This window comes from Dipodomys merriami, unplaced genomic scaffold (genome assembly GCF_024711535.1).
Source record: "Dipodomys merriami isolate MVZ:Mamm:240054 unplaced genomic scaffold, mDipMer1.0.p SCAF_11, whole genome shotgun sequence".
NCBI classification, from domain to species: domain Eukaryota; kingdom Metazoa; phylum Chordata; class Mammalia; order Rodentia; family Heteromyidae; genus Dipodomys; species Dipodomys merriami.
Window position 1 is genome coordinate 5246179 of NW_027202382.1, and position 25242 is coordinate 5271420.

The following is a 25242-nucleotide window of genomic DNA, read 5'->3' on the forward strand; positions in this document are numbered from 1 at the left end:
GGGACTGATGTGCCCGGGGTAACGAGGCTCGCATTTGGAGCCCGGGGCGCGCGGTGGTGCGCAAGCGCTCCAGCGCCTCCCTCTAATTCAGGCAGCTGGGGGAAGCCAGGAGCCGCGACTGGATGCTCTTCTAGAAAGTCTTCCCCAAAGGCCCCAGGCGGAGGCCCTGGGCCTTGTAACAGGTGCCTTTGTGATCCCCCGAGGTGCTCGGGCCACAGCACCGTCTGACTGTCAGTTACTGAGCCCGATGGTACTGGAGCGCCGGTCGGACGGTGTGATCCTTTGGTGGACCATGTAAAGAGAGATTCGTGGAACGGAAGGATGGGGGACAGATACCCGGGACATGGAAAGTCTGAGCAACAGGCATTGGCATCTGTGAAAGAACTTGGCACATCGGAGACAATTGCCCAAAGAATACACCAATAAACCAAAGAACTGAGTGGTAACCCGAGGATGGCGGCGCAGAGCGAGCGACTTGGAAGATCTTCCCGGAAATGCGGAGAAACGCGAGAAGTAAAAATTCTGAATTGACCGTGGGAATCCTGGGAAAGAGACTGGCTCTTTTCTTATAGTCCGTGTTGTATTCTAACGGCAGCATTTTCCTAGAGCTATTTGGGGAGGAGGAGCGGATATTCAGAAAATGATCCAGTGGCGCAATGGGTTAGCCCGCAGTGTCTTTGATCCAGGAAATTCAAGTTATGGTTTTTACACTGGCTCATATGTGAAGCCGTACTAGCCCCACAATAAATGTTGACTGAAGACATCTTTTTACTAAGTCCTGGCGAATTGATCTGAGAAAAGCCAAGGCCCTGTGACTACTTTGAGCCTTCCAGAGTGTTGGTGGGCACCTGGGAAGGCGAGGAAAAAGGAAGTTCCCATGCATATATAACCTGAGGACCCTAGGGAGGGTCCTCCCCGCCCCCCCAAGCTCCCACTCAATCAAAAGGCAAGAATACGGTATGGGCTTTAAAAAGACCTTTTATAGTGATATAAGCGAGAACAAAAATGGAAGTTTGCGGGGGCAGGGAGGTAATGCGGGGGGGGGGGGAAGCAGAGAGAAAAAAAGCAGAGCAGCATTAGATAAGGTGGCACAGGTCTGGCAATCTTGCATCTTCTGAGCTGGACCGTGGACATCAGGCCTGCCTGCAGAAAGCAAAAAGAAACCAGAAGTCAAAAAGCAGCGGCCAGTTCCTCCCAATTCTCCTGTATTCCCCGCCCCCCACCTCCAGATATTCTGAAGGTTTGGGACAGGATACTCCAAATGTTTTCCTTGCTTTTTGGACATCCACTTGCCCTGCCTTAGATTTGTGTATCCTTTCTAAATGCCAGTCCTGCAACACTTCCCAAGCAGACTTGTCCCCATGTGGCCCCACCCACGAGGGTGCAGGAAGACATTCTAAGTTCTTATGCTGCACTGCTCTAGCAGTAGGGCACAAAGGAGCCTCCTGTTTTTGCGATCGTAGATATCCTTTTGCATCTAAACTAGTACAGAAAGAACCCGAAGTCCCTTGCCTCATGCACCCCCCAAATCCATTAGCTTCAGCTACATTTGCAGAACAAAACAGACAATTCTTTTATCTACTGGAGTCTTATAAGATCTGGTTTCTGCCTTCTCTAATGTACTCAAAGACTGCTCAGGGTCACTAAGTCAGCCTAACCCTCCAAGCTCTATCAGTCTTTGCCTTAAAACCGAACCCAGGGCAACTCTCCTTCTCATCCATTTCTCTAACCCCTATAAGTTCTTCCTGTTCACCCTTACCGGACTGATTTCACAAGCTTACTTTTCTAAATTAGGTTCTTAATGTATTTAAAGTCTGTTTCCCAGAATGTAAGATCTATGAAGGCAGACCTCCAGTTCTGTCTTGTTCATCTTTGTGTTCCAGCACAAATCACTTAATGATTTTCACTAAAGAATCAATCTGGGCTGAAGATGTAGCTTCAAGGGACTTCCTTCCCTAGCATACACAAAGGCCTGGGTTTGAGGCCCCAAACTCTCCTCCAACTGGAAACAAACAAACAACAACAACAACAACAAAAACAGAAGTTGAAGTCCACCTCCTTACTCCTGGGTTTTCTATATGTGGGTTTAACTAATCTCCCTTGGGAAATCTAGTTAGAACATGGTTGCCACTGTATAAAATATGTAAGCATTGTTTCCTAATAATTATTCTCCAACAACTCAGTGTCATAACTTTGTATCAGTTACATCGCCTTAAGTATTAGACATTATCTAGAGATACAAATTAGAAATCAGCTCTACAGGAGGAGGTGGAGTTATTTGGTAGAGTGCTTGCCTAGTATTGTGAGACCCTGGGTTCTATCTTCAACAAGGTTAAAAAAAATGTACTCATTTGTTGCCACTCAAGATAGACAACTACCTTTGATGGTCTCTCCTTTCTTAAGTCAACTTCAGAGCAACACTGGTCTTTCCTTCTACTTGAATGTGTGAGGAGAGCTAAGATAAAGAGTGGCTAGGTTAAAGATCTTCTCACCTTTTACTTCCTATTCAAAGCTCAGGTTTTGCAGTGTTTTGTGAACTTCTTATCTAATTGCCTTGGGCTAGATTCCACTCTGTCCCCAAGGCTCTCTCAAGTCCCAGTTCTAAGCCAAAATAGGATAAATTTAAATATTTTTGAAGTCATGTTCCACTTAAATATTCATGCTAATTTCATGTTGCCAGATATAGCTATTTTGATTTAAAGTTATTTAGATATTGAATACTTTTAAGCATTATTTAAAATTACATACAATGTTGTTTAAATATGAAATAAATATTTTGAAAGTAGCTACTGGCTACTCAGAAGCCTGAGATCTGAGGATAATTGTGTCAGTCAGCCCAATCCAGGAGACTCTTAATTTTCAATTAACCACCAAAAAGCCAGAAGTGGAGCTGTGGCTCAAGTGGTAGAGTGCTAGCCTTGAGCACAAAAGTTCAGGAACAGTGCTCAGACCCTGAATTCAAGCTCCAGGACTAGTACTATATATAAAATTATTCTCTCTTCAGCAAAACCCAAAGTAAAGCCAGCCACTGGGATAAACAGAATTCTGGTGAGCAGATTGGAGAAGCAGCCAGAGTAAGGCTTTGAAATTCATGAAGGGGTGAAATGGAGAAAGGTTGCGATTCTAGGAGACTTATCTGTCTCCTAGCAATTCTAGGAGACTTATCTGTCTCCTAGCAATGGAAGACTTCAGCCTGGAGGAGGGAAGGCCAGGGTCTCTCAAAGCCGACTGGGAAGTCTCCATCCCAGGTACCCTTATGATCCTTTAGAGAATCTTTGGGAAACACTGCCTAAGGCAGAGAGGCAGATTTTCTTGGAAATTATGGAGTTGGCTTGGTGACAAAGGTTTGCGAATGGGGAAAACTTGGGTGGTACTGGAAAGGAGCAGTTGGGCTTTTGTAAGTGTGTTTTTGGAGGTGCAACTTCTCTGCTGCTCTGGCTCTACCATCTTGTTAATGTGCAAGGGGTGTGAGCTTGAGCGAACCCGAACCAACGCAACTTTCCCTTCGGAAACCGCTCTCTCTCCAATCCTTGGACCACTGGTCTCACCTGAGTTCCCTTAGCTGTCATTTTCAGGGCCCCCAGCAGCCGCGCGCAGGTATCGCGCGACCTCCCAGTGGCCCTGCTCTTCAGCCAGGTCCACGGGCAGCCGGCCCCAGGCATCGCGCACATGCAGCTGCGCCCCGGCCCGGTGCAGCATCACCAGCGTGTCCAGGAAGCCCTCCCGGGCCGCGTCGTGCACGGGTCGGGTGAGGGTGGCGGGGTCCACCCAGTTGGGCTCTGCCCCGTGGAGCAGCAGCAGCTCTGCAACGCGGGGGTTGCCCATCATCATGACCTGTGGGGAGATGGGGGACACTGGTCAGGACAGGGTGCTGGAAATGGCTGATTTGAAAGAAGCAAATGCCCATTTCATGTTTCTGCACACATGGAATCCCACTGTCGTCTTCTTCGCCTACACGCAGGCTACACGTGCAGGGAGGAACTGGCTTTTACTACAGCCCCATTTCCTCTCATTTTGTGAAGAAATTCTTAGGCTCTGGGATTCTGTGTAGTTCCCATGTGGATATTAGCGCAGACGTGATAATGATTAAAAGGCATGTGGTGTGTGTGTGTTTGCACGAATTAACCTTCTCATAAAAGGTTGTGATCTTTCTGAAATGTAAAACTTATATTTTTCCAAGCATAAAATGAGAAAACATGGCCAATTGGTCCTAAAATTTTTTCCTGTGGTAATTTTGTAATAACATTTCACCAAATTTTCACAGATGATCTTGGGGGTGGGGGTGGGGGTGGGGGGGGCAGAGAGGAGACAGAGGCCACAAACTTAGAGCTGTGAGAATCAGGGAAATTATAATTTTTAAACATCCTTCTTTTGCTGGGTGTTGATGGCTCATAGTCTGTAAGCCCAGCTACTTGGGAGGCCAAGGTCTGAAGATCATGGTTCCAAGCCAGCCAGGGCAAGAAAGTCTAGGAGACATTCTTCTCCAGTTAACCACTGGTAAACTGGAAATCTGTGGCTCAAAGTGGCAGAGCTCTAGCCTTCAGCCAAAAAGCTCAGGGACAATGCCCCAGCCTTGAGCTTAAGCCCTGCCACTGACAAAAAAAAAAAAAAAAAAAAAAAAAAAAAAGGAAGGAAGAAAGAAAAAATTCCTTCTTAGCGCTCCCCAAAGGAATGAATGCACTATATCAATTAAGTTTAATTTCAGATGTCTAGAATTATAAATGGTTTGTTTGGTGAGATAACTACATTTGTGATAATTCAAGCAATAATAAGAAGCATAACTATCGATTCCTAACTCATCTTTGAAATAAAGTCATTTCTAAAGAAAAATGTTAAAAGAAGGCTGGAATATATTATATAATGGGTGGTGGTGGTAGGCAATTGTATTATTTGATTATATTAGCTCAAAGACAGAGACTTTCAAACAGGAATTGCTTATTTTTATTATGCTCCGTGTCCCATTAAACTGAATCAAGTATTTTTTTCTACACCATGGAACAAAAATGAATTATACTATTGCGACTGAATCTTACTGAAAATGAAATTGTTTTAGTTTCTAAAAGATAACCAAGCAAAATATAATTGAACTAAATTACAAATACAGAAAGCCAGAAAAAAACTGCAATTCAGTGTCCTAATGTGATGAAACCCTTCATTTTGGTAATTGGCTTTACCTTAAAAGTTTTTCACATATTTTATGGTATAAAGAAACTGGAATGTAACCCATATTTAAACCGGAATAGCAGTCCAAAGTAAAAAAAATAGGACTCTTTAATAAATTTAATAATACATTAATTTGAATTTTCTATAAACTGATATTTGTGTCACGCAGCAATCTGGTTGAAGTTCAAAACCAAAACCATCTCCTCTTTCTTCTCCTACTAAACAAGTCAAAACTAATCATCCAATTTTTTTTTCATTCATTTCAGATAAATTTTCTTTTCTTAGAATGAGAAGTAATGGTTGCCATCGGTTGTAATGCTGACTGCTGGGAAGAATTTTATTCAACTTGAAATTTTGGAAAAATTGAAAGAAAACACACCCGGAGATACAAAACCGAACGAAGGACAACAGGGAAGGAACAACACGTCTCAACAATAAGAAATTGAATTATATCCCAAATGCACATGTCAACTAAGTTTTAAAATAACAGATAGTAGAGCTACCCTCCAGAAGTTACCTAAGGGATATGTCAGGCGAGTTCTCTGGTTTTGTTACTTACTAAATTTACCTCTAGCAGTCAAAAAGCAATTCAAGATACAATTTGTCAATAATTTTGGTCGACATGTATTCCAATATACAAGGCAGATTTCCAACGAAATCTCCCTTATGCAGGAAGAAGACAGGTTCCAAATACATTTTTTTTTTTTGTATCTGAGAGCGTGGATAACTCAATCTGACACACCAGACACAGAGAGACACACACACAGACATAGACACAGACACGGACAGACACAGACCCCCTCCCCCCCCACACACACTGCCACCCTTGTACCTTCTTCCTTCCAAGGCTTCATAAGTACCGAGAATTCTGAGACCCCGGTTTCCAATCTCCCCACACACATCAAAAACTCCCCCCACCCCCCACCCCAGGAAATGGTGTCTGTTCGGGGTTGAGTCGGGGCGCTATCTGGTTGCATTTCTCCTGGGCTGACCCGATCCTCCGGGCTTTCCTACCTGAATCGGCCTGCGCCCATGACGGTTCACCGCATCGGCGGCCACCCCGGCCTCCAGCAGCGCCCGCACCTCTTCCACGCGGCCCCGGGCCGCGGCCGTGGCCAGCTGGTCTCCGGAGAGTTCCATGCTGCTCCCAACCTCGGGCTGATTTCTCCCCCTGCACTTTCCGGCTGGCCAGCGCGGGCGACCCACCCCATCCTCCCCGCCCTCGGGTGACCACGCCGCCCACGATTGGCAGCGGCGGTCCCTCCCGACGCCCCCCCCCCACCCCGCCCGACCGCGCAGGCCTGCCACCGTGGGAGGCGCTGCATACGCAGAAAGGAACGTGACTAGGTCACCCCTGAATTCAGGGGTCCTCGGTGAAATCGGGGGGGGGGGAGGTGAGGGGGGCACTCGGCCCGAGCCTTGCCAGCCTCGGGCCGGGGCCAGCGATGGAAGCAGCTCCCTCCCCACCTGCAGCTCCGCCGCGTGAGCGCGGGCCGCACTCCCCCCCCTCCACGCCCCGCCTTCCGGCCACGCTGGAAAGGCTCGCAGGGGTTTCTGATCTGCTTCTCTGCCGCAGCAGGGAGTCAGTTTCCCCGTTTCCTTCCTCCCCAGTGCCACAGCCTCTTAGTGCCCAAAAGAAAACACCCAGGAGGGCTTCTTCACTGCCCAATTTAAAGTAGGTGTTGTTGTTTAATATCAAGCGCAGTTTTTTGTTTGGTGCCAGTCCTGGGGCTTGAAACCGGGGCCTGGGCGCTGCCCCTAAGGTTCTCTTTGCTCAGGTCTAGCACTCCACCACTTGAACCACAGTGGCACTGGCTCTTTCTATGCCTGTGGCACTGAGGAATGGAAGCCCAGGGCTTCGTGCAAGCTAGGCAAGCACTCCACCACCAAGCCACCCCAAATCCAGTCCTGCTTCCTCTTTTAATCAGAAGAAAAGGCAAAGCCATTTCCCTCCCGTTGGTAGGGGCCCCATCGAAAGATCGGTATCACCGGTATGACCTCGCTTTGTTTCAAGTGACTCTTTCTCCTCCTCTACATAGCTTTCGGCACTAGGTTCGCGGCAGAGGTAGTATGCCAGAAATACAACTCAGAATTCTTCTTTGGCAAGTCAGCCTGCTAGTCACTCCCTCCTGGTTGCAAAATGGAGGTCTGTCCCAGCCGGGTTTTTCTGAAGTGTGTGTTGCTTTATATAATAAGGGCTGGCTCTTAAAGAGATGGGGGAAATTCTGCTTGTAAGCAAGTAGGAAAACACTACTGGTTGTCTTCTCGTCAGGCACAGAGAAGAAAATGCTTTGGACAGTTGTATAAAGAGAATATTATATATATGTGTGTGTGTTATGTTATACTAATTAATATATTATACGTTATATAAAGGGAAAGACCAAGAGATCACTTGAAGGCAGTACATTCCCTTGTCCATCCTTGCATTGTATAATGAAAAGTTAGACCGAACTAGAGTATAGCAAGGAAAAAGAACTACAAATTTAAAACTGCAAATTTAAACCTCTGGTTATTGCTGTTATGCTTTTAACAGCACACATTAAAAAATTAGATTGCTTAGATTGTGCTGGTCCGTTAAACATATGTTTCCTCTGTCTACTGTATAATCTATGCCTACTTAAATATTTCAGTCCCTGTTTGACCTGTCTTGCTGACTCAGGCTGCTTCTTTGTTTCAGAAGCAGTTCCGCAGCAAAACATGATTTTTTAAAATAATGTCAATTAAAATGCTTATGACTGGGGCTGGGAAGGTGGCTCAGTGGTAGAGTGCTTGTTCTGCATGCATGAGGCCCTGAGTTTGATTCCTCAGTACCATATAAGCAGAAAAAGCCAGAAGTGGTCTGTGGCTCAGGCGGTAGAGCGCTAGCCTGGAGCTGAAGAGCTGAGGGACAGCACCCAGGCCCAGAATTCAGGCCCCATGACAAAACAAAACAAAACAACAAAACAAAAACAAAAAGCCAATGGCTAGCCTTCAAATAACAAGCTAAGTAGGTATTAAATACTTATTAGGCAATTAATAACACGTGTGTGTGATAGGGAATTTCATTGAAGAATGTTAAGGATAGGTTATTCTGATTAAAGCAGTTAAGTTTAGTCTAAGAGATTTGTTTTATCTGTACCACATATGAAATTGAGTTTAGGATCTTTTTTTTTTTTTTTTTTTTTTTTTTTTTTACTAAGGTTTGAACTTTACTCAGCTTTACTGCTGAACCAAACTCTAATGACTTTAAATTGACTTTGAATACACTATTGTATAATTCTGTTGTTATCACTACTATAATTCAAAGTATAAATACAGCATAAAGAGTAACAGATAATTAGGTGGGTTTTTTTTCATTTTCCAAATTAACTTGGGAGATTTTTGTGCTTGTTTTTTGCATGCAGATTTAATTATTTGCTTTTGAATGCTCCATATTTATTTCTTCCTTTCCTTTTTTTTCTTTTTTCTTTTTTGGTTGTTATGCCTATTGGCATTTACATCAGAGGCAGGTTGAAAAATTTTTTTTTGTCTTTTCTTTTTTGGTACTGGGGATCGAACCCAGGACATTGCACTTGCTAGGCAAGCACTTTGCCACTGAGCTACATCCCAGCCCAGGTTGAAAAATTAAGAAGAGAAATTTTAGTCTTTTTTTCTAGAACGATGTCATCTAACTCACAAGGCTCTTGTCAAAGGACATTTGATTCTAGGGAACTTTATATTGCTTTTAGTTTTTTTAATGTCATTTTTTAGATGTCATTTTTATAAATATCATTTTCCAAGAAGCTTGAATGTTGTATCCAGATTGAACGCATTTTAAAGTCTGGTGATAGGATCAGGTGGCATCAAAGGTTCCAGTCCATTTTAGTATAGGTGCTTCCCAGAGTCTGCTGTGGTAGGTCATAGAATGCAGCTAGCTCTGTCTTGTTTGTGCTGTTACACAGAAATACACATGTAAGTGAACACACATTTTAGAAAACATTACAAGACATCTGTGATCACTTACATGTGTATTTTTGTGTAAAACTGAATTCGGGTACCACAATTCAGCTATTGATTCCTAAATCAAGAACTTTTTCAGCTCCTATACAATGAATATCAGGCTACTGGTGAAGGAAGAAAGAAAATGGGAGATACACCATTAAAACTATTCTTTGGAGCTGGGCACCTGTGGCTCATTCCTGTAATCCTAGCTACTCAGGAGGCTGAGATCTGAAGGTCCCAGTTTGAAGCCAGTCTGGGCAGGAAAGCCTGTGAGACTTTTCTTTTTTCTTTCCTTCCCTCCCTCCCCTCTCTCTTTCTTATTTATTTATTTATTTATTTATTTATTTTATTTGAGAACATACTGTACAGAGGGGTTACAATTTCCTGGGCAGGATAATGCATACATTTCTTACCAAGCATTGCAGCCTCCTCCTTTGTTTACCCTTCACCTCCCTTCCCAGCCTCCCCCCTCCCCCCACCCAATCATACCCCCCTCCCCCCCCCCACACCGACATTGTAAAGCTGGTTTTGACATGACATTTTGTCCCTCTCTCTTTCTTTCCTGTCTCTCTCTGTATTCCTTTCTTTCTTTCTTTTTCTTTTTTGCTGTTGTTGGTTGTGGATCTTGAACTCAAGGCCTGGGCACTGTGCCTGAGCTCATGGACAGTGCTCTATTGCTGTGAGCTACAGCTCCATTTCTGGTTATCTGTTGGTTAACTGGAGTTAAGGGTTTCTTGGATGTTCCTGCCCAGGCTGAATTTGAACTGTAATCCTCAGGTCTCAGCATCCTGAGTAGCTAGGATTACATGCATGAGCCACTAGTGCTGGCTAGACTCTTACCTGCAATAACTACCAACAGAGCTGGAAGTGGAACTGTAGGTCAAATGGTAAGTACTAGCTTTGAGCACAAAAGCTCTGGGTAGCACCTGAGCAGAGTTAGAACCTAGAACCAGTGTGGCACTCATTCGGTGATGCGTATGTGGAGGTGAAGTGTATTGGAAATGGCAAGACTAGGTTTTAGATATATGTACACTAACTTCATTTTTCCAGCAAAGCTAACAAAAGATTATGGCACTTTTGTGCTGGAAGGTGACCCTGTTATTTATTATAAATATTGTGTGAATCCTTAATGTGAAAACTTTTCTAGTTTGTTTTAAACCTATCAGATTCCCAATGTACTCATCTATCTCAATCAGACTAATACTCCAGATGAATTTAAATATGAAGTTCAGGCCCCTGGTATTAATGAAACCGACCTCTGATTTCACTAGTCTAAAATAAGATGTTGTAGGTCAAAAAGCCATTTACTTCTTTTTTTTTTTTAATTTTATTTTATTTGAGAACATACTGTACAGAGGGGTTACTTCTAAAGTGTGTTAATGGTTATTATTATCCTGTACTTAGTTCTCCTCTTCCCTGAAAATGTCATGGTATTTTTTTAGGTATGTTCGCCTTTGTAGTTTTGAAAATGATATATTATGAAATTTAAACCTGCCTCAATTCTGATACATCATTTAAAAAGAGTCCTACTTGTTAATTCACTCAATTAGCTAAAAAAAAAAAAATAAGGCAGGGTATGAAGATGAGGTAGGTTAAAGAAATAGACTCTAGAATTGAACTGCCTGGGCTCAACGCTGACTTTTCTGCCTATTTATTTTCTAACTTTGAACCAGCTCAGAGCCTTGTTTTCTCATCTGTACGAGGGGGTAATTAATAGCAAGGGCCTCACGTAGCAGATGTAGGGATTGAAGTATGCATTCCAGAAGGAAGCAGGGAGGGTGACTCACAAAGGTAGAGGAGTCTGGGGACATAGCTCAGTGGTGAAGCACTTGCTTAGCCAGAGCAGGGCCCTGTTTCCATCATGCAAAGGAATCTTACATAGGATGGCTCAATGAGTCAAAAGGAAGTCTAGAAGTGAATGGGATGGCAAGAAGCAGGACACTGTGGGGACTACATGCTTTCCCTCCTTGGTTGTGACAGTTCAAGTAGGTGGATTGAGGTAGACGAGTGTATGTGTGCACATCCCTCCCTCACCCCAAGGGAAAGTGCCAGGGGGAAAGAAGGGGGGGAAAGAGGGAGGGGAGGGAGAGGGAGTGCCCGGTGAAGGAGAGGGAAGGTGGAGGGAAAGACGGGGAGTGGAGATCGAGATGGGGAGAAGGGGAAGAGGCAGAGTGAGGAGAGAGAGGAAAGCTGACTGGGTCTTACAGAAGTCTCAAAGTTTCTCAAATGCAGGGAAGAAACAGAATCTGAGTCACTAGGGAAGCCACGTATTTCGCTGCAGAAGATACAGATAGATATGAGGAAGAAAAGATCAGATCAGGGACGGAGTTGACTGACATATTTCTTTGTGCAAGTGAGGAGAGTGCCTTGTTTACAAGAGATTAAGGTAATGGGTCAGGAAGTTTAACTGCTGAAAAGTTTGGAAAGCCTACCAGACTGGGGGACACAGCTCAGCGTGGATATGAAGGAACACTTAACTACTCAACTAAAGAAAGTCTTACAATGCTGTGAAACCTCTATAAACAAGGAATCGCATACTAGTAGATGTTGAATATGAATTCAATATATAAAATACAGAAATGTATTTAAGTCTGAACTTAGGTTCAGAATCTAACAAGGCTTTACAAGATTGTCAAGTGTGATATTCAATCATCTCATTTGATAGGCAAGATGATTTTGTTAGGAAAAGAAATGAGAAATAGCTCTGGACTTGGACCAAGTGAGGGTCTTAGGTATCTAATGAACTGCTTTTTGATTGTGAAGTCCTTTGATACTTTTTTTGGGGGGGGGGTCACAGATCAGTACTGGAATTCTTGATCTAATGCTTTCACTCATTGGCTCTACCACCTGAGCCATGCCTCCAATCCCTATTGATTCTATTTTTAGCTTTTATATTCATAATCTTCAAAGTGGGCTTTACATCTTATGAAGTTTTTCTATCCATTAAAATAATGCACACAAAAGCTGCTTAGCTTAGCACATGCATAGCTCTTTCCATTTTTAACATTAGCATTATTAACAAGAAAAAATAAAGTTTGAGGTTAACATAATATATCATTAAACTACCTCTGAGAAATACACAGAAAATTCTGTTGCTTCTGGGGCATAAATAAAACCCTGGATGTCCATGTCTGTGTTCATACTCTACAATTTGTTTGAATTGTGTTCTTCAGAGAAATAGATTAGCATACATTACCCATTCTAATGAATCTAACACAGTTAAGGTATTTTTCTCAGAGTTACATGCATTTGACAGAGTCAAGTGCTGGGAACCAGGCTTGAAGTTGTGGCTAGTTAAGAGCATGGATGGGTAACAACCATGATTAGAATGTTGCATTTGCCTCTCTGGAGAAAGTTCCGGCCAACTGAGGTGAGTTCATGAAGGAAGCCTCCACTATAAGTATAGGGGCCAGACACTGGGGTTGATGCACTCCGATAACATAATTTAGACCTGTACTTGCATGGAAAATAATGACATTTTCAGGGTCTGGATAATATTCCATAATTAAGGGGAATTCATTAGGAAATAAGTTGTTAGAGCAAGAGATATACTCTGTAGTGGATTTTTTGAGTCCAGTGGTGTTAAGCCTGGATAGTTGGTTTCTAGCAGAAGATACTAGACCAAAGAGTAAATTATTTAAAGGCAAAGAAACAGAAGAATAATTCCAGAAATCCCCTATAGTTTCACAAAGACACTATTGAAAGGAAATGACAGTCCCGGTTAATTTCTATCACCCACTTGAACAACTGACACTTTCTTCTAGCGTCAATGTCTTCCTCTATAAAGTGGGCATAACAACAACTCTCCTTTAAGAGATTGTTGTTCACCTCCAAGAAGAAGATTGTTCCTTACAAAATTCTGAGTAAAAAAGCCAAGGTTGTCTGTCAAATCTTATTTTAACTGTATTTTTTTTTGTCTTTTCTTTTTTGGTACTGGGGATCGAACCCAGGACGTTGCACTTGCTAGGCAAGCGCTTTGCCACTGAGCTACATCCCAGCCCTCAAATCTTATTTTAAAACATTTAAACAAGGAAAGAAACTCTCTCTTAATTGAAAAATGGCAAGAAATTATTTTCCTTGAGGATAAAACATACCTTTCATAAGGAGAGATCTTTGAGAAAATAGAGCAGACCTACAAATAGATTTTTTAAGAGAAGAAATATCTCCTTAATAGAAATATTTTTCTTAATAGAATATCTAAAAGTTTCAAGACAGAGCATGCTTCCTTCTTCTCTCAGAAGATTTCTAGAAGTTTAAAGATAGAGAATGCTTCATTTTTCTTTTTATGATCCTCTGCTTAACTAAACCCACTGTAACACTGTTATGGTTTGCTGTAAGTAAGGCACTCTTTAAGGGACTCTACACTATTTCAGCTTATTCAGCACTGTAGTAAAAATTATCTTCTGCTTAAGCAGTACACAAAACTCAAAATGTCTTAACTTATGATGTATAATTAATTATAGGCTAGCTATAATGTTTTAACCCCAGTTTAAGTGTTAACTTATTATAGAATCTACTTATCACCGACTTACCAATATCATTTTGTGGAAAACTTATGTGTGTTAAATGTTATAAAGCAGCTTTTTATATTGTGTGCAAAAAATATCTACATAGTGATTTTATTACTAAAGTATTTCCAAAGTAGACTGGATATGAACTAAAGAAGTTTCATGAAAATAATCACTCTCTTAACTTATTTTGTAAATGCATCCTGTTTAAGAAATTTCTTATGACAAATTACTTATATCTATTTACATCTATTTGTTTGGCTGACAGAACTAAAAGAAAAGCAGAGGCTAAGCACATATATAGGTGTGGGCATATACAGTTTCTTTCAATACATAGAAAGTACTGAGAATGAGAAGTAGCCTTATCCTAAAGAACAAAGTAAGTAACAAAGTATATGATTCAAAAAGACAAACATATACAAGAAGAAATTCATTCAAACTTACCAAGAAAACCATAATGGCTGTCACTTATTGATTGAATCCTAACTATGTGGCAGGCAGTTTTATTAAGAAGTTTTATAAGGGGATGTGGACAGAAGGGAACCTTACTTCATTGTTGGTGGGAGTAAACTTGTTCAACCACTTTGGAAAGTAGTATGGAGGTTCCTCAAAAGACTCCACATAGAGCTCCCCTATGACCCAGCAATCCCACTTTGGGGCATTTACCCAAAAGTTTACAAACAAGACCACACTAAAGCTACCAGCACAACTATGTTTATTGCAGTATTATTTATCATAGCTAAGATATGGAACCAACCCAGATGCCCCTCAGTAGATGAATGGATCAAGAAAATGTGGTGTATATATACACAATGGAATTCTATGCCTCCATCAGAAAGAATGACATTGCCCCATTTGTTAGGAGATGGAAAGACTTGGAAAAAATTGTATTAAGTGAAGTAAGCCAGGCCCAAAGAAACATAGGTCCCAAGGTTTCCCTTATTTGCAATAACTAGTATATGTCTGAGTCAAGCAGAAAAGGTCAGATTAAGGTGATGTTAGGGAAATGAACCCTAAGATATGTATTCAAATGTTTTTTTTTCTTTCTTGCGATTGTTTCTAACACATTTATAAGATTATTTCTTTGTTGCTTTGTATGCCCCTCCCCCACAGTATAACCCCTGCTTTCACTGTATTTGATGTGGGTATAATTTGTGGAGGGGAAGGGGAAAAACAAATCGTTTAACTAGGGATACAGGTGGACCCATTGCAACAATGAGATGTATGTCGAAAGCGAACTTTACAACTTTGGTGGGGGGAACAGGGAGGATTGGGGGGTGGGGGGAGGATGGGAAGGGATGGGAAGGGGAAACAAAGGAGGAGGCTGCAATGTTTGATAAGAAATGTACTCATTATCTTGCCCATGTAATTGTAACCCCTCTGTACAGTATTTTCACAATAAACAAATGGGAAAAAAAAGAAGTTTTATATAAATCATTTCTAATCCCAAAGCTGTCCTGTGGAATTGAAGTTATTCTCTTTCCTCTATAAAGCAGAGCAAAAGTCAAGAGTGAAGAGTGCCGAGGTAATGAACTATGGGAAGATGGAGTTCAAGCTCAAGGCTCCCTGATGGCGTGTGAGAAGTCTACATTCTCTCCCTGTGATGGACATGCTTCCTGTTGACTAATTTATACCATTTGTGGTGTACCATTCAGCAATGTTTCCTTTTCTTTGAGGATTGTGCTCTGAAACAGGCTGCAGGTAGGTGATGTTCGAGGTGACGGGTTTCTGTTTCAGGAGAGAGAATAATACCTATGACATTGTTCAGTAGTAACAGAAATTTGGATCCCTAAATTCTTTCAAACACACACAATCCAGTCATCTTATTTTTCAATGACTACCCCCCCTCCCATATAGCTCACATGTGTAGAAAGAAATGAGGAAGGAACTGCATAAAGAAAATGAAAACTAGCACCATACAGAAGTAATAAGCATAAATGTTTTGGAAGACTTTCTTTGTCTTTTTCTAGTCTTCACCTTGTGAATCTTACACAATTTTGGAATATTTTTATTCTCATTATCAGTAGAGCATTTTCCAGACTTTTCCAAGAATACTTCATAAATAGTAAAGAGGGGGCCACACTATATTCCACCAAAAAAAGTCAGAGTCTACTTAAAAATATAACTTGTCAAATAGTATTTAAGGTATCTTTAATTGCTGCTATAAATAATATTCCTCTTTAAGTACAGGAAACTTTATTTTTCCTTTTTGGCATTGCTGGGAATGAAGCCCAGGATTTCATGTGTTGTTAAAGAAGCACTCCGTCACTGAGGCTGTGTCCCGAGTCCTAGAGGTAAGACTCTTAATACATATTGCAGAACTCTGATGTCCAAGAACCATCCCTTTCATTTATTTACCTAACAAGACAGAGTGGGTAGTACATGCCATGTTTACCCAGTTGATAACTTCTGGGTGTGTGTGCAAAAATTTTAAACTCAGTTCTTCTCTCCAAATTTTTTCTGTGGCTACAGCCACATACTTTGACTTGGACACATATGAGTGGTGGGGATGTGAACCATATTCTTAATCTTAATTGTGGAGGGGACACAAATGCAGTGCAGGGTCGTGGAACAATCCTACTCAGAATTTAGACATGAAACCTTCATTATGTATATACAGTCTAACTATAATGCCCAGGCTGCTCTTTGGCGCAGGGGATTCTATAGTTGGGATTAAAGCATGAGCCACTACTACTATGCCTTGGCTTAGTTTAAGTAAATTATATAAACAGTCTGAGCCTCTGCTCACTTCAGGCTTGAATTAATTATATAAACTTTCTAAGGTGTTTCCTTGCCTAATTAAGGAAAATCAAATTTACCTCAGAGGGTAAATTCACAATGTATGAATAAAAAATGTCAGCTATATAAAAATCTGGGTGCATCATAGACTTTCAATAAGTGGAAGTTGTTTGGAGAACACTCATGATACTTGCTATCATGTTATGAATCCCATATTATGTATCCTATAAAAGTTGGTTGCGACTTTGATCCTTTTTTTTCCTTTTATTTATTCTGGTAGGTATCTGAAGGTTTGAACATCAACCTACTTTTCCAAAGTCATGATTATTTCATCCTTCTTTCAATTATTTTTTTTCTTCTTTCAATTTTAACCCTCTAAAAACATCTGTGTAACATAACTGTCCTAGTTTTAACACAAGAAATTTTACAGAAAAATTCATTAAATCATGGGAAATGACTCTGGAGTGTGTCACTGTGTTCAATCTTTCCTGCCACCCACCATTCACCACCTACCTGTATTTCACATGGAATGTACATTGGGAAAAGGAGCAAAAGATAAGGGATTGCAAATTAATTTAACCTTCTCTGAACCTTTAGGTCCAATCACCCTCTTTCATTCCTTGGTGGAGGTAAATTCTACTAAAGATACTTTGCAGCTCTTTTAAGGGCAAATTCTGAGGAAGAGTAATGTTTAATATATTTTGTCTCTGCTTTCTAAATAATTTGTCTCTACTTCTAAATAATTTCTTCAAATTCTTATTAAATTATTAGAAAATAAAAGCTACCTACCGTCAAGATATTTTTTTAGCAGTTTTAAAGATAACTTTAATATTTCTACCCTTCTCCATACTATTTTTATACTACAGGATTTTTAGAAAATTATTCTAGCCAAACTTATTCAAATAGAACAATTCTGAAGGACTTAAATATCTAATTACCTTCACTGCTTCCATTAGAAATTGAGATTCCTGGTTACTAAGTATTTTGATATATTAAAGACAAGTTAGTAATTTTAAAAAAACCTTGATTTTGTATTTCAGAAAATAGAGACTTGTGGACATTATTTAATATGTTTTATATATTAAGTAAAGTCATACACTATAGTTCTTCAATACAGGTATAAATAAAAGAGTAGGCAAATTAACAGTTTTTATGTGATATCTTGAAATGTACCAGGCATTCATCTTATTATGTTGTATACATTCATTAAAATTGAAGTGAGGAATTTTGAGCTACTCTGAACGATTAAACTCAATGATTTAGGCATTTATTGTAAAAATAAACTAATATGCTTTAAGACCATGGTTTAGTTAGGCACTTTGATAATAACTAATGTGACTTGAATGATCACAGTGACTATTTACATATACTCTTTACATATACTCTTTTATCTAGCTCTTATTACATGAACATTATTTATTACAACAGATGAGAAAATGGAAGCACTGGATGGTCCTAAAACCACACCAACTAGCAGCAGAGGAAATGGAATCTAATCATGTGAACACTGAAAAACAACAACAACAACCATTTTACTGCATGCTTTACATGGTTCCTGTGATGGTGAATAGATCTCTGGCTTATTGCTTTTGAATCAAAGTAGGAATAAGAAATTTATACTTATAAGGAGATCTCAGTTAACTTTAGGAGATTCTGTGACTTCCCAAACCTTTGAAACCTGTTATTATTATGTTCCCTTACTTTTCAACATTTTTAAATTTATTCAACTAGTAAATACTTATTGGGATATATGTGGCTGATGCTGAGTATAACAATGACTTAAGAAATGCTAAACAACTTATGGAACAATAATTAACTGGGAGAGATAGAAATGAAAGTGTGTATACATATATTACCCTAGAAGCAACCAAATTCAACTACACGGATGAAAGTGAAAATATAGTACCTAAGACAATTAAGTGAGATAATGTTTCCTGAATTGTTCTATGACTGTTGAGCTCCTTGTTTCTGAGGAGAAACAGAACTTGACTATATATTTTAGAGCAAGGTCTCAATAAATTTCCTTTAAAAACCAAATGTTAGAGTATATTCATCAAATATTTTTCATGTAAGTTACATCAAATGTTATGGGGGAATTTAATTATTGCAAAGTTAAAAGAGTACTTTTTTTTCCCTAAAGAGAATGGAAGGTTTTTAATCCAAGATAGTCCTTGCTTTGCATATAGCTGCTGTTTCTTTAAAATTGGGTAAGAGTTACACAACTGCTGAGTCAGATGATTTGGCAAGAAAATGGTGGCATTTCAGAGAATGCAGCAAGCATAAACGTTTTCCTGATGCATCTAGCAAAGTTATTGGTATAATATCAGATATCTGGTTGCTTGAAAGCAAACAAATTCTGATCATAACTTGGAGCCATTATAAGCTGGGTTTTGTTATAAATGTACATACTCTGTGTTTTCACTGAGACACAAAGACTCACCATTTTCTTCTTTAGTGATTTATTCTGTTACAGTGACACTTCACAGAAAATATGTTTCGATTTTAAACAAATACAAGTTCAACCAGTGAAACATTTGTGCTTTGTTTTTTCTCTCTTAAATCATTTTTTGGTGGTCAGGTTTATTACAAATCTAGTTGGGATAATGAAAGGAAACCTGAATTATATGATATATCTATGAGAAAGTATTGAGGTTTACTCACCTTGGGTAAACAGAGGTAAATGCATAGAGTATTTTGAAAAGGTATTATATTGTATGTGTCTTATGTGAATATTTTTTGTCTGGTGCTTTTAATGGTGAAGCACCAATATGTGTCTTCTCTCCCCCAAATAAATTCTTACTGTACAAATCTTATTGTAAAAATCTGAGACTATATATATTATATCTACATATAATTAACGTGCATAATAATGTAGATAATACATCTATATATAATACATTATATAATATCTACAGATAATATATATAATTCAAATTATTAATAAAGGGGTTTTTCATTTGGTGAATTATTTTTCTTCTTTCAATTCAGATCCTCTTTCCTAGGATCAAAGTGTGATTGACTAGGTAACATTTAAAATCTTACCAAAAAGCCTGGGACTTCAATTTAAAAGTAAACAAAATAAGTTTTTTTAAAGCAATATTAGCTGTATTTGTCAAACGTGTCCCAGCAGCAACTTATAAGATGATCAACCTCATGGGTTTATTTTAAATGAAGATTCTTATTCCCCCATGCAAAACTGCTAAAACAGATGGGGGGGGGTGAGCTTGTAACCTTAACTATACTGCTTTTACTTCTGACTACTTGTATGCTATAATAAAGTAAAAGAATTTTATTTATATTTCCCTGATTGTACAATCATATCAGTTTCAATTTGCTTAAATGCATCTTTCTTCACACAATTCTGAATTTCTACAAACCCTCTTCCCCCCTAAAAGAAAAGAAAAAATTTACCAAGCAGGATTGAGTGCTCAGCAGGAAAGCATTTGCCTTTCTGTGTAGGCCCCAGGTTCTATCAAAAACATTTTTCCTCTATTCCTAAATTCCTCCTCACTTTGTAATCACTTAAGTAATTTGAGATTTTGTTTTGATGGTGGGGGAGGGGGGAGAGAAGAAGTCGAAGAACTAATGTTCTTTGTGATGAAAATGTTTATATTTTCATGAGCAAAGCCAATGTGTTTGTGATATAAAAATTAAACTAGAACTCAAAATCTTTTTTAAAAAAAGTGTTCTGAGGTTTGGGGGAATTTAAATCGTGTAGCCTGGATTTTAAAATGTGTCCTTTATTCTTTGTGATTATGTAGTTTTGAGGAAATATGCAAATTATGTAGTTTTGCGATGCAGTAACAATGCATTTCTGAAGGTATGGAGAAGCACTGAAAAGCACTGATATTTTCTTTAGTCCTCTTTTAGAAAGATGCTATTGGCATTTCGTAATTCCAAGCACTGTACACATGTGTGGGTTTTCTGGGCATACAATACAATGCAATGCCTTGAATTAGCACATGGTGAATCTGTTTCAGTTTGAGGTTTGAGTGTATTTTCTAGAAAGGGTAAAAAAAAAATCTTTAGAAGTAACTTACTGAATAAAACTTATTCCTGGGGTTTCTCCATCAGTTGGCTTGTGGAAGTGAGTCTTGTATTGCTGTTTCATTCTTATCAATGCTTCTATTTGAAAGTTTTAACTGAGAGGGATATTTGCAATACACACAAAGTTGAGGAGACGTATCACTACTGGAAAAAAAAAAACAACCCATCTAGGCCACCCACATTGTCCTGCACCCATACAAGAACGAAGAAGAGAAGTTCGTCCAGGTCTCTAGCTAGTCTGGAAGGGAATGAATGACCGGGAGTCCCCTTCCTCGGTTCTTCTAAATGTGAAAGACTCCTTCCCTCTGTCCACCTCCGCTCCCCAACTCAAGCCCTCAGAGCCAAGCTGGGGGACTTGCAGATGCCTCTCAACCTCCCCGCTCCCCTTCCCTACAATGCGGTCGGGTACACCGGGGATCTCGCCCCCTTCGCTGCCCGGGAAGCTTCCAGCCTCTCCTCTTCTAACCCGTAGACTGCAATTACTTTGATCAAATGGCACCTGCAGAACTGGGGAAGAGGCAGGGGGTCTTGAGAAGGCTACAAAGGTGAGTCTAAGTAGACCAAGGGTCTACACTTTCCCTAGAGTATCTCACCCCAGGAAGCCTGAGGGCAAAGAGAGTGTTAGGGAATGTGGGTAAGTAGGATGGGGTGGGGGAAATGCTTAAGCACCTCAGTGCTTCAAGATTCCTTTCTTACCTGCTGGTGCCCTTGGGATTCTGGGGGACATCTTCTGGAATACTCTAAGATTACTCTCCCAAGGTGGTGAGCCAGCGTGAAGTGGTTCCTGGGGCTGACCAGTTGGTGAGGTGGTGGGGGACAGAGTAGAGAAGAGATCCTGGGCAAGGCCTAAGTGCTCAGAGCAGGAGCCTAGTGCAGAGGAGCTGCAGCTTCTATTTTATTTGAAAACAACTGTAGGCAATCAAGCAAAGGTTGGTTGTCTTCAGCCACAGCCCCCTCAGGCTTTCCCAGAATTTAAAGCCTGCGAGAGAGACTTCCACAATTCAGTTCACCTCTTAGCTCATCAGTCTTGTTATCATTACAGTGTGAAAGGCTTTGAGAATAGAGAAAATAGGTTTACTAGTGATGGTCAAATACTCGGGAAGACTAAAAAATATTATGATCAGAGCAAATGCTATCCTGACCCCTCTGTCCATGAGGAAGCCATCATACATGTAAGCATGCAAAAAAACACAAGCACATGTGCAGAGGGAAATAAAAAGAATCGCTTCCTGTTCAGAATTTCACTGGGGAAAAAAAAGCCTAGGTTTACAATGTCACCACTTCATATTCTGTTAAATGTATTAAATAATCTGCAAGAAATATAACTGTCAGCCAACTATGGTGGGGTACACCTTGATAACAGCACCTGGGGGGGGCTTTGGCAAGAAGACTAGTTTCAGATCAGCCTGGGCTACACAGTGAGATCCTATCTCATAACAAAAGAAAGAGAAAGAAAGAGGAGTGTGTGAGAAAGGAGAAAAAGAAAGCAAGATGGAAAGGGAGAAAGAAAGAAAAGATGAAAGAAAAGAAAACATAACTAATATTGTAGAATAGAACTGCACTACTATTTAACAGAGTGATACAATTTCCAGCAATTTTCAATTTCTTGAAAATACAGACTATATGGACTATTTACCTATCTGAACTGATCCTTCTTAGAATCACTGAGTGAAGCCTAGATTGAGAATAATTGAGTGAAAGCGAACATTTTCATACTTAATGCACTGTTTCAAAGTTCTTTTTCTTGCCTGTGAGGCTATTTATAAAGTGCACTAGTACGCACTTTTTGGCTAATAAATACAGGCAACACTGTGGTTAGACATGTGAAAATTTTTAGTATTATAATGTTTAGAAAAAAACACCCATTATTCACCTAATTTAAACTGCAAAAATATTTTCTATCAGCAGCAGATAGATGTCCTACGACATTTGGGCACAGAGATTCAGTTTTGGTTTGGCCTAGAGTGTGTTAGTTAGTACATGGTGATAACTAAAAATTTGTCTTAGACACTTTGCAAGACTCAGCCAAATGTTCAGTTTTGCTGTAAAAAGATGTGTGTGTTTTTAAAAGATGGGCTATGTCACTTTTTCATATTTTAAAATGGCTTACTAGTCACGAGTAATGGATAATATGTAGTAACAAGTAAGATATTATATAAAGCAGAGTAGGCTATATTGTGTGTATGTGAGGTTCAGAGTGTATATTTTAAAATTCAAGAGTCCTCAAAGAAGGAAATTGGACAAGAAGTTTCAGTTTACACACAGTGCCAGCTAGGACCTGGGCCACATTGGGATTAATAGGTTGTGCTTTTATAGGTAGACTCTATGATAATAAAGAAAAAAACAAAACAACCAGGATTTTCCAAATAACTTCACAATAAAAATGTGACCATTGTATATCAATTTGGAAGTAATAAATTGACATACAATGTATCAGGTTTGTGTAGATAAGAAAGTAGTGATGCAGATAATAATGCAGATTTTATGTTTATGTGTATGTGGACATTAAACATATGGCCTCTGACTTGCTAAGCTACATTCCCCAATCTAATGTGGAATTTTATTGTACACATGTCTAATCATAAAATGAAGACATAATATATGAGTTTGCTAAAACGTTAAAAACATTAAACAATGATGGCTTACATAACTGCATTAATATTAAATTATTAATCCAAGCAACATTTAACCACTTGTATCAAGGAATTGTATGAATCCCAATATAATCAGTAAAATATATCCTTCAAGATAGCCATAGATGAAATACATAAACAGTGAAATATATAATTACATATTTATATAATTAACATCTCAGATGTTTATGGGTGTAATTTCATGCAAAATGTTGGGAAATTGCACATATTTTCAAGACATCTCTTCTATCCAAGCCATCTATATGTTCTTTTATTATACTTGTTGAAAACAGGACCTTTTACAATGTACTTCTGAATAACTTTACACATGATTACTACAAATTGATTTATACTTAAACAACAGGAAATTAATTATTTCTTTCAGGGAACTTATTTTTATATTTTTCATATTCCACAATAAGTACACTATAAAATGCTGTTTTATACTGCTGAAATGTAAAAAAGCATAATTATAGTATTTGCATATATTATACTATATTCAAACTTACACATTAGTGACTAAAGCTTTGCTGATACTCAAAAACTGCCCTGAGAAAAAGAACAAGATTTTTGAATGCTTTAAAGTCAACTAAAATGAAATCTAAAAAGCCATTAAATCCTTTGTAAACTCCTTCTAATAAAAAAGCACTGTCATGATAATAATAATATGAAAAATATAAAGTGTCCGCTTATTGTAAACCTTCTAGATGTTTCTCTAACCGAACTCCCCCACACCCCCATAGTTTTAACTGGTTTGCCTTTCCACATCAAGACAATTAATGGTGCTATAAAAACATGTCTTCCTCCACCGGCCTTTGTTTTTTGGAGCTGTGTGTTCTCAAGGAAGTGATGCCACTAAGAAAGGTTACCAAAATGAGGCCTTAATATTTTAATACTCAGCATCTAAGTTGTAATTGTGATTCTGCATTTTATAACTCCATATATGTTTCGATTTTTCTGGTGAAAGGAAATTACACAACCGAGTAAAGATGAGTCCAGTATGTATAAGGACAAAAAAATCTATCAGATTCTATTTTTCAAGAAGTAGGCCTCATTTTTAAAGTTATGTTAATTTGTGGTGGGAGATGATTAATATATGATCAAGTATAATTCCCCAGGGCCAGCACTGTAACCCAGTCATCTATGAACTATAGGAGCAAGGGTCCGCAACAGTTTTTATAACTTAGGCCCAGCAATAGTCGGCTGCTTTCCTTTATCCAGAAAAGCCTTCTGTTGGCTTTAGAAGCCCCTGAAAATAAGAAATTTTCTCCTGGTAGAACTTAATGATCCTTGATGAGCGTATTTCAGGAAGTCACATTGCGTGCATGCCCTACCTCGTGTCCTCCATACTGCTTACTCCTGGAAGGAGGGTGGAGTGGAGAACAAAAAAGAGAGAGAGGGAGAGAGAGGTGGGCGTGTAGAAAACTGTTAGTATTAATCTTCCCCAGGTCGACATAAAATGGTCTAGAAATATACCTCACTGTGTGTGTGTGTGTGTGTGTGTGTGTGTGTGTGCGCGTGTGCACACGTGTGCTCTAACTTCCACCTAGGGAATTCAGGAGCCACGTATTTCAGAGGTGAGATTAGAAGCTGTTGGTTTCCCTTGAAGTTTCACAAGGTTGAGGTTGGTGAAGGGGGGGAGGGGTGGTTCCACGATCTATGTATAGGGAGAATCGGGGTCTAGAAGTAATTAATTCGCATTAAGGAAAAGGTGTCCATCTCTATCCCCCCAACCCCCCAAGTCCTCCCTTCCAAATCACCTCCACCTTGTTCCAGATGATTCCTGTCTGCATTCGATCGCACCAAACAAAATCATCCAAGTGCCCTTCTGCCCGGGAGGTGGTGAGGGCCTTTCCTACCTGGTCTTCTAGGATGCGGCTGCCGCCTTCGGCGCTGGCTCCTGGCTAGCATCAACAGGAGGGCCACCACGGCCCGCGCCCTGGGCGCTGCCCCCTCACCCGCGGCCCGCGGGACCTGCACCACGAAAGTCCTCACTCGCGGTGGGCCGCCAGCGCGCCAAATCCGGACCGTCACCAAAAATCTGCGAACCATAGTCTCGTCACCCACGCCAGCTTGAGCTCCACCGCTTCTGCACCGCCCTTCGGCGGCACCGTCCCTACCCCACGAGTTGCAGCCAACTGGGACCCACACGCCGCCCCCCGCCCATCTCCGCCCCGCAAGCGCGCACCCGC

The 25242-nt window shown here is 40.1% G+C and overlaps 2 protein-coding genes across 3 annotated transcripts; both read right to left on the bottom strand.

The window, feature by feature from the left end:
* Window positions 1-979: 979 nt before the first annotated feature.
* Window positions 980-6320, bottom strand: LOC138817585 (cyclin-dependent kinase inhibitor 2A-like). Its single transcript, XM_070008048.1, has 3 exons — window positions 6178-6320; window positions 3549-3834; window positions 980-1143 (listed from the first exon to the last, which is right to left on the bottom strand). The coding sequence occupies exons 1-2, from the start codon at window positions 6301-6303 to the stop codon at window positions 3559-3561; spliced, it is 402 nt and encodes a 133-aa protein (XP_069864149.1). The 5' UTR covers window positions 6304-6320; the 3' UTR covers window positions 980-1143; window positions 3549-3558.
* An 8081-nt stretch (window positions 6321-14401) lies between these two features.
* LOC138817594 (tumor suppressor ARF-like) lies at window positions 14402-25184 on the bottom strand. Of its 2 annotated transcripts, XM_070008066.1 has the most exons (4): window positions 24910-25184; window positions 21114-21468; window positions 20411-20512; window positions 15274-15359 (listed from the first exon to the last, which is right to left on the bottom strand). In XM_070008066.1, the coding sequence occupies exons 1-2, from the start codon at window positions 25100-25102 to the stop codon at window positions 21431-21433; spliced, it is 231 nt and encodes a 76-aa protein (XP_069864167.1). In that variant the 5' UTR covers window positions 25103-25184; the 3' UTR covers window positions 15274-15359; window positions 20411-20512; window positions 21114-21430. The 2 variants fall into 2 exon arrangements, with proteins under 2 accessions (XP_069864161.1, XP_069864167.1); XM_070008060.1 differs by lacking the exons at window positions 20411-20512; window positions 21114-21468 and having other exon boundaries at window positions 14402-15359.
* Window positions 25185-25242: the final 58 nt, after the last annotated feature.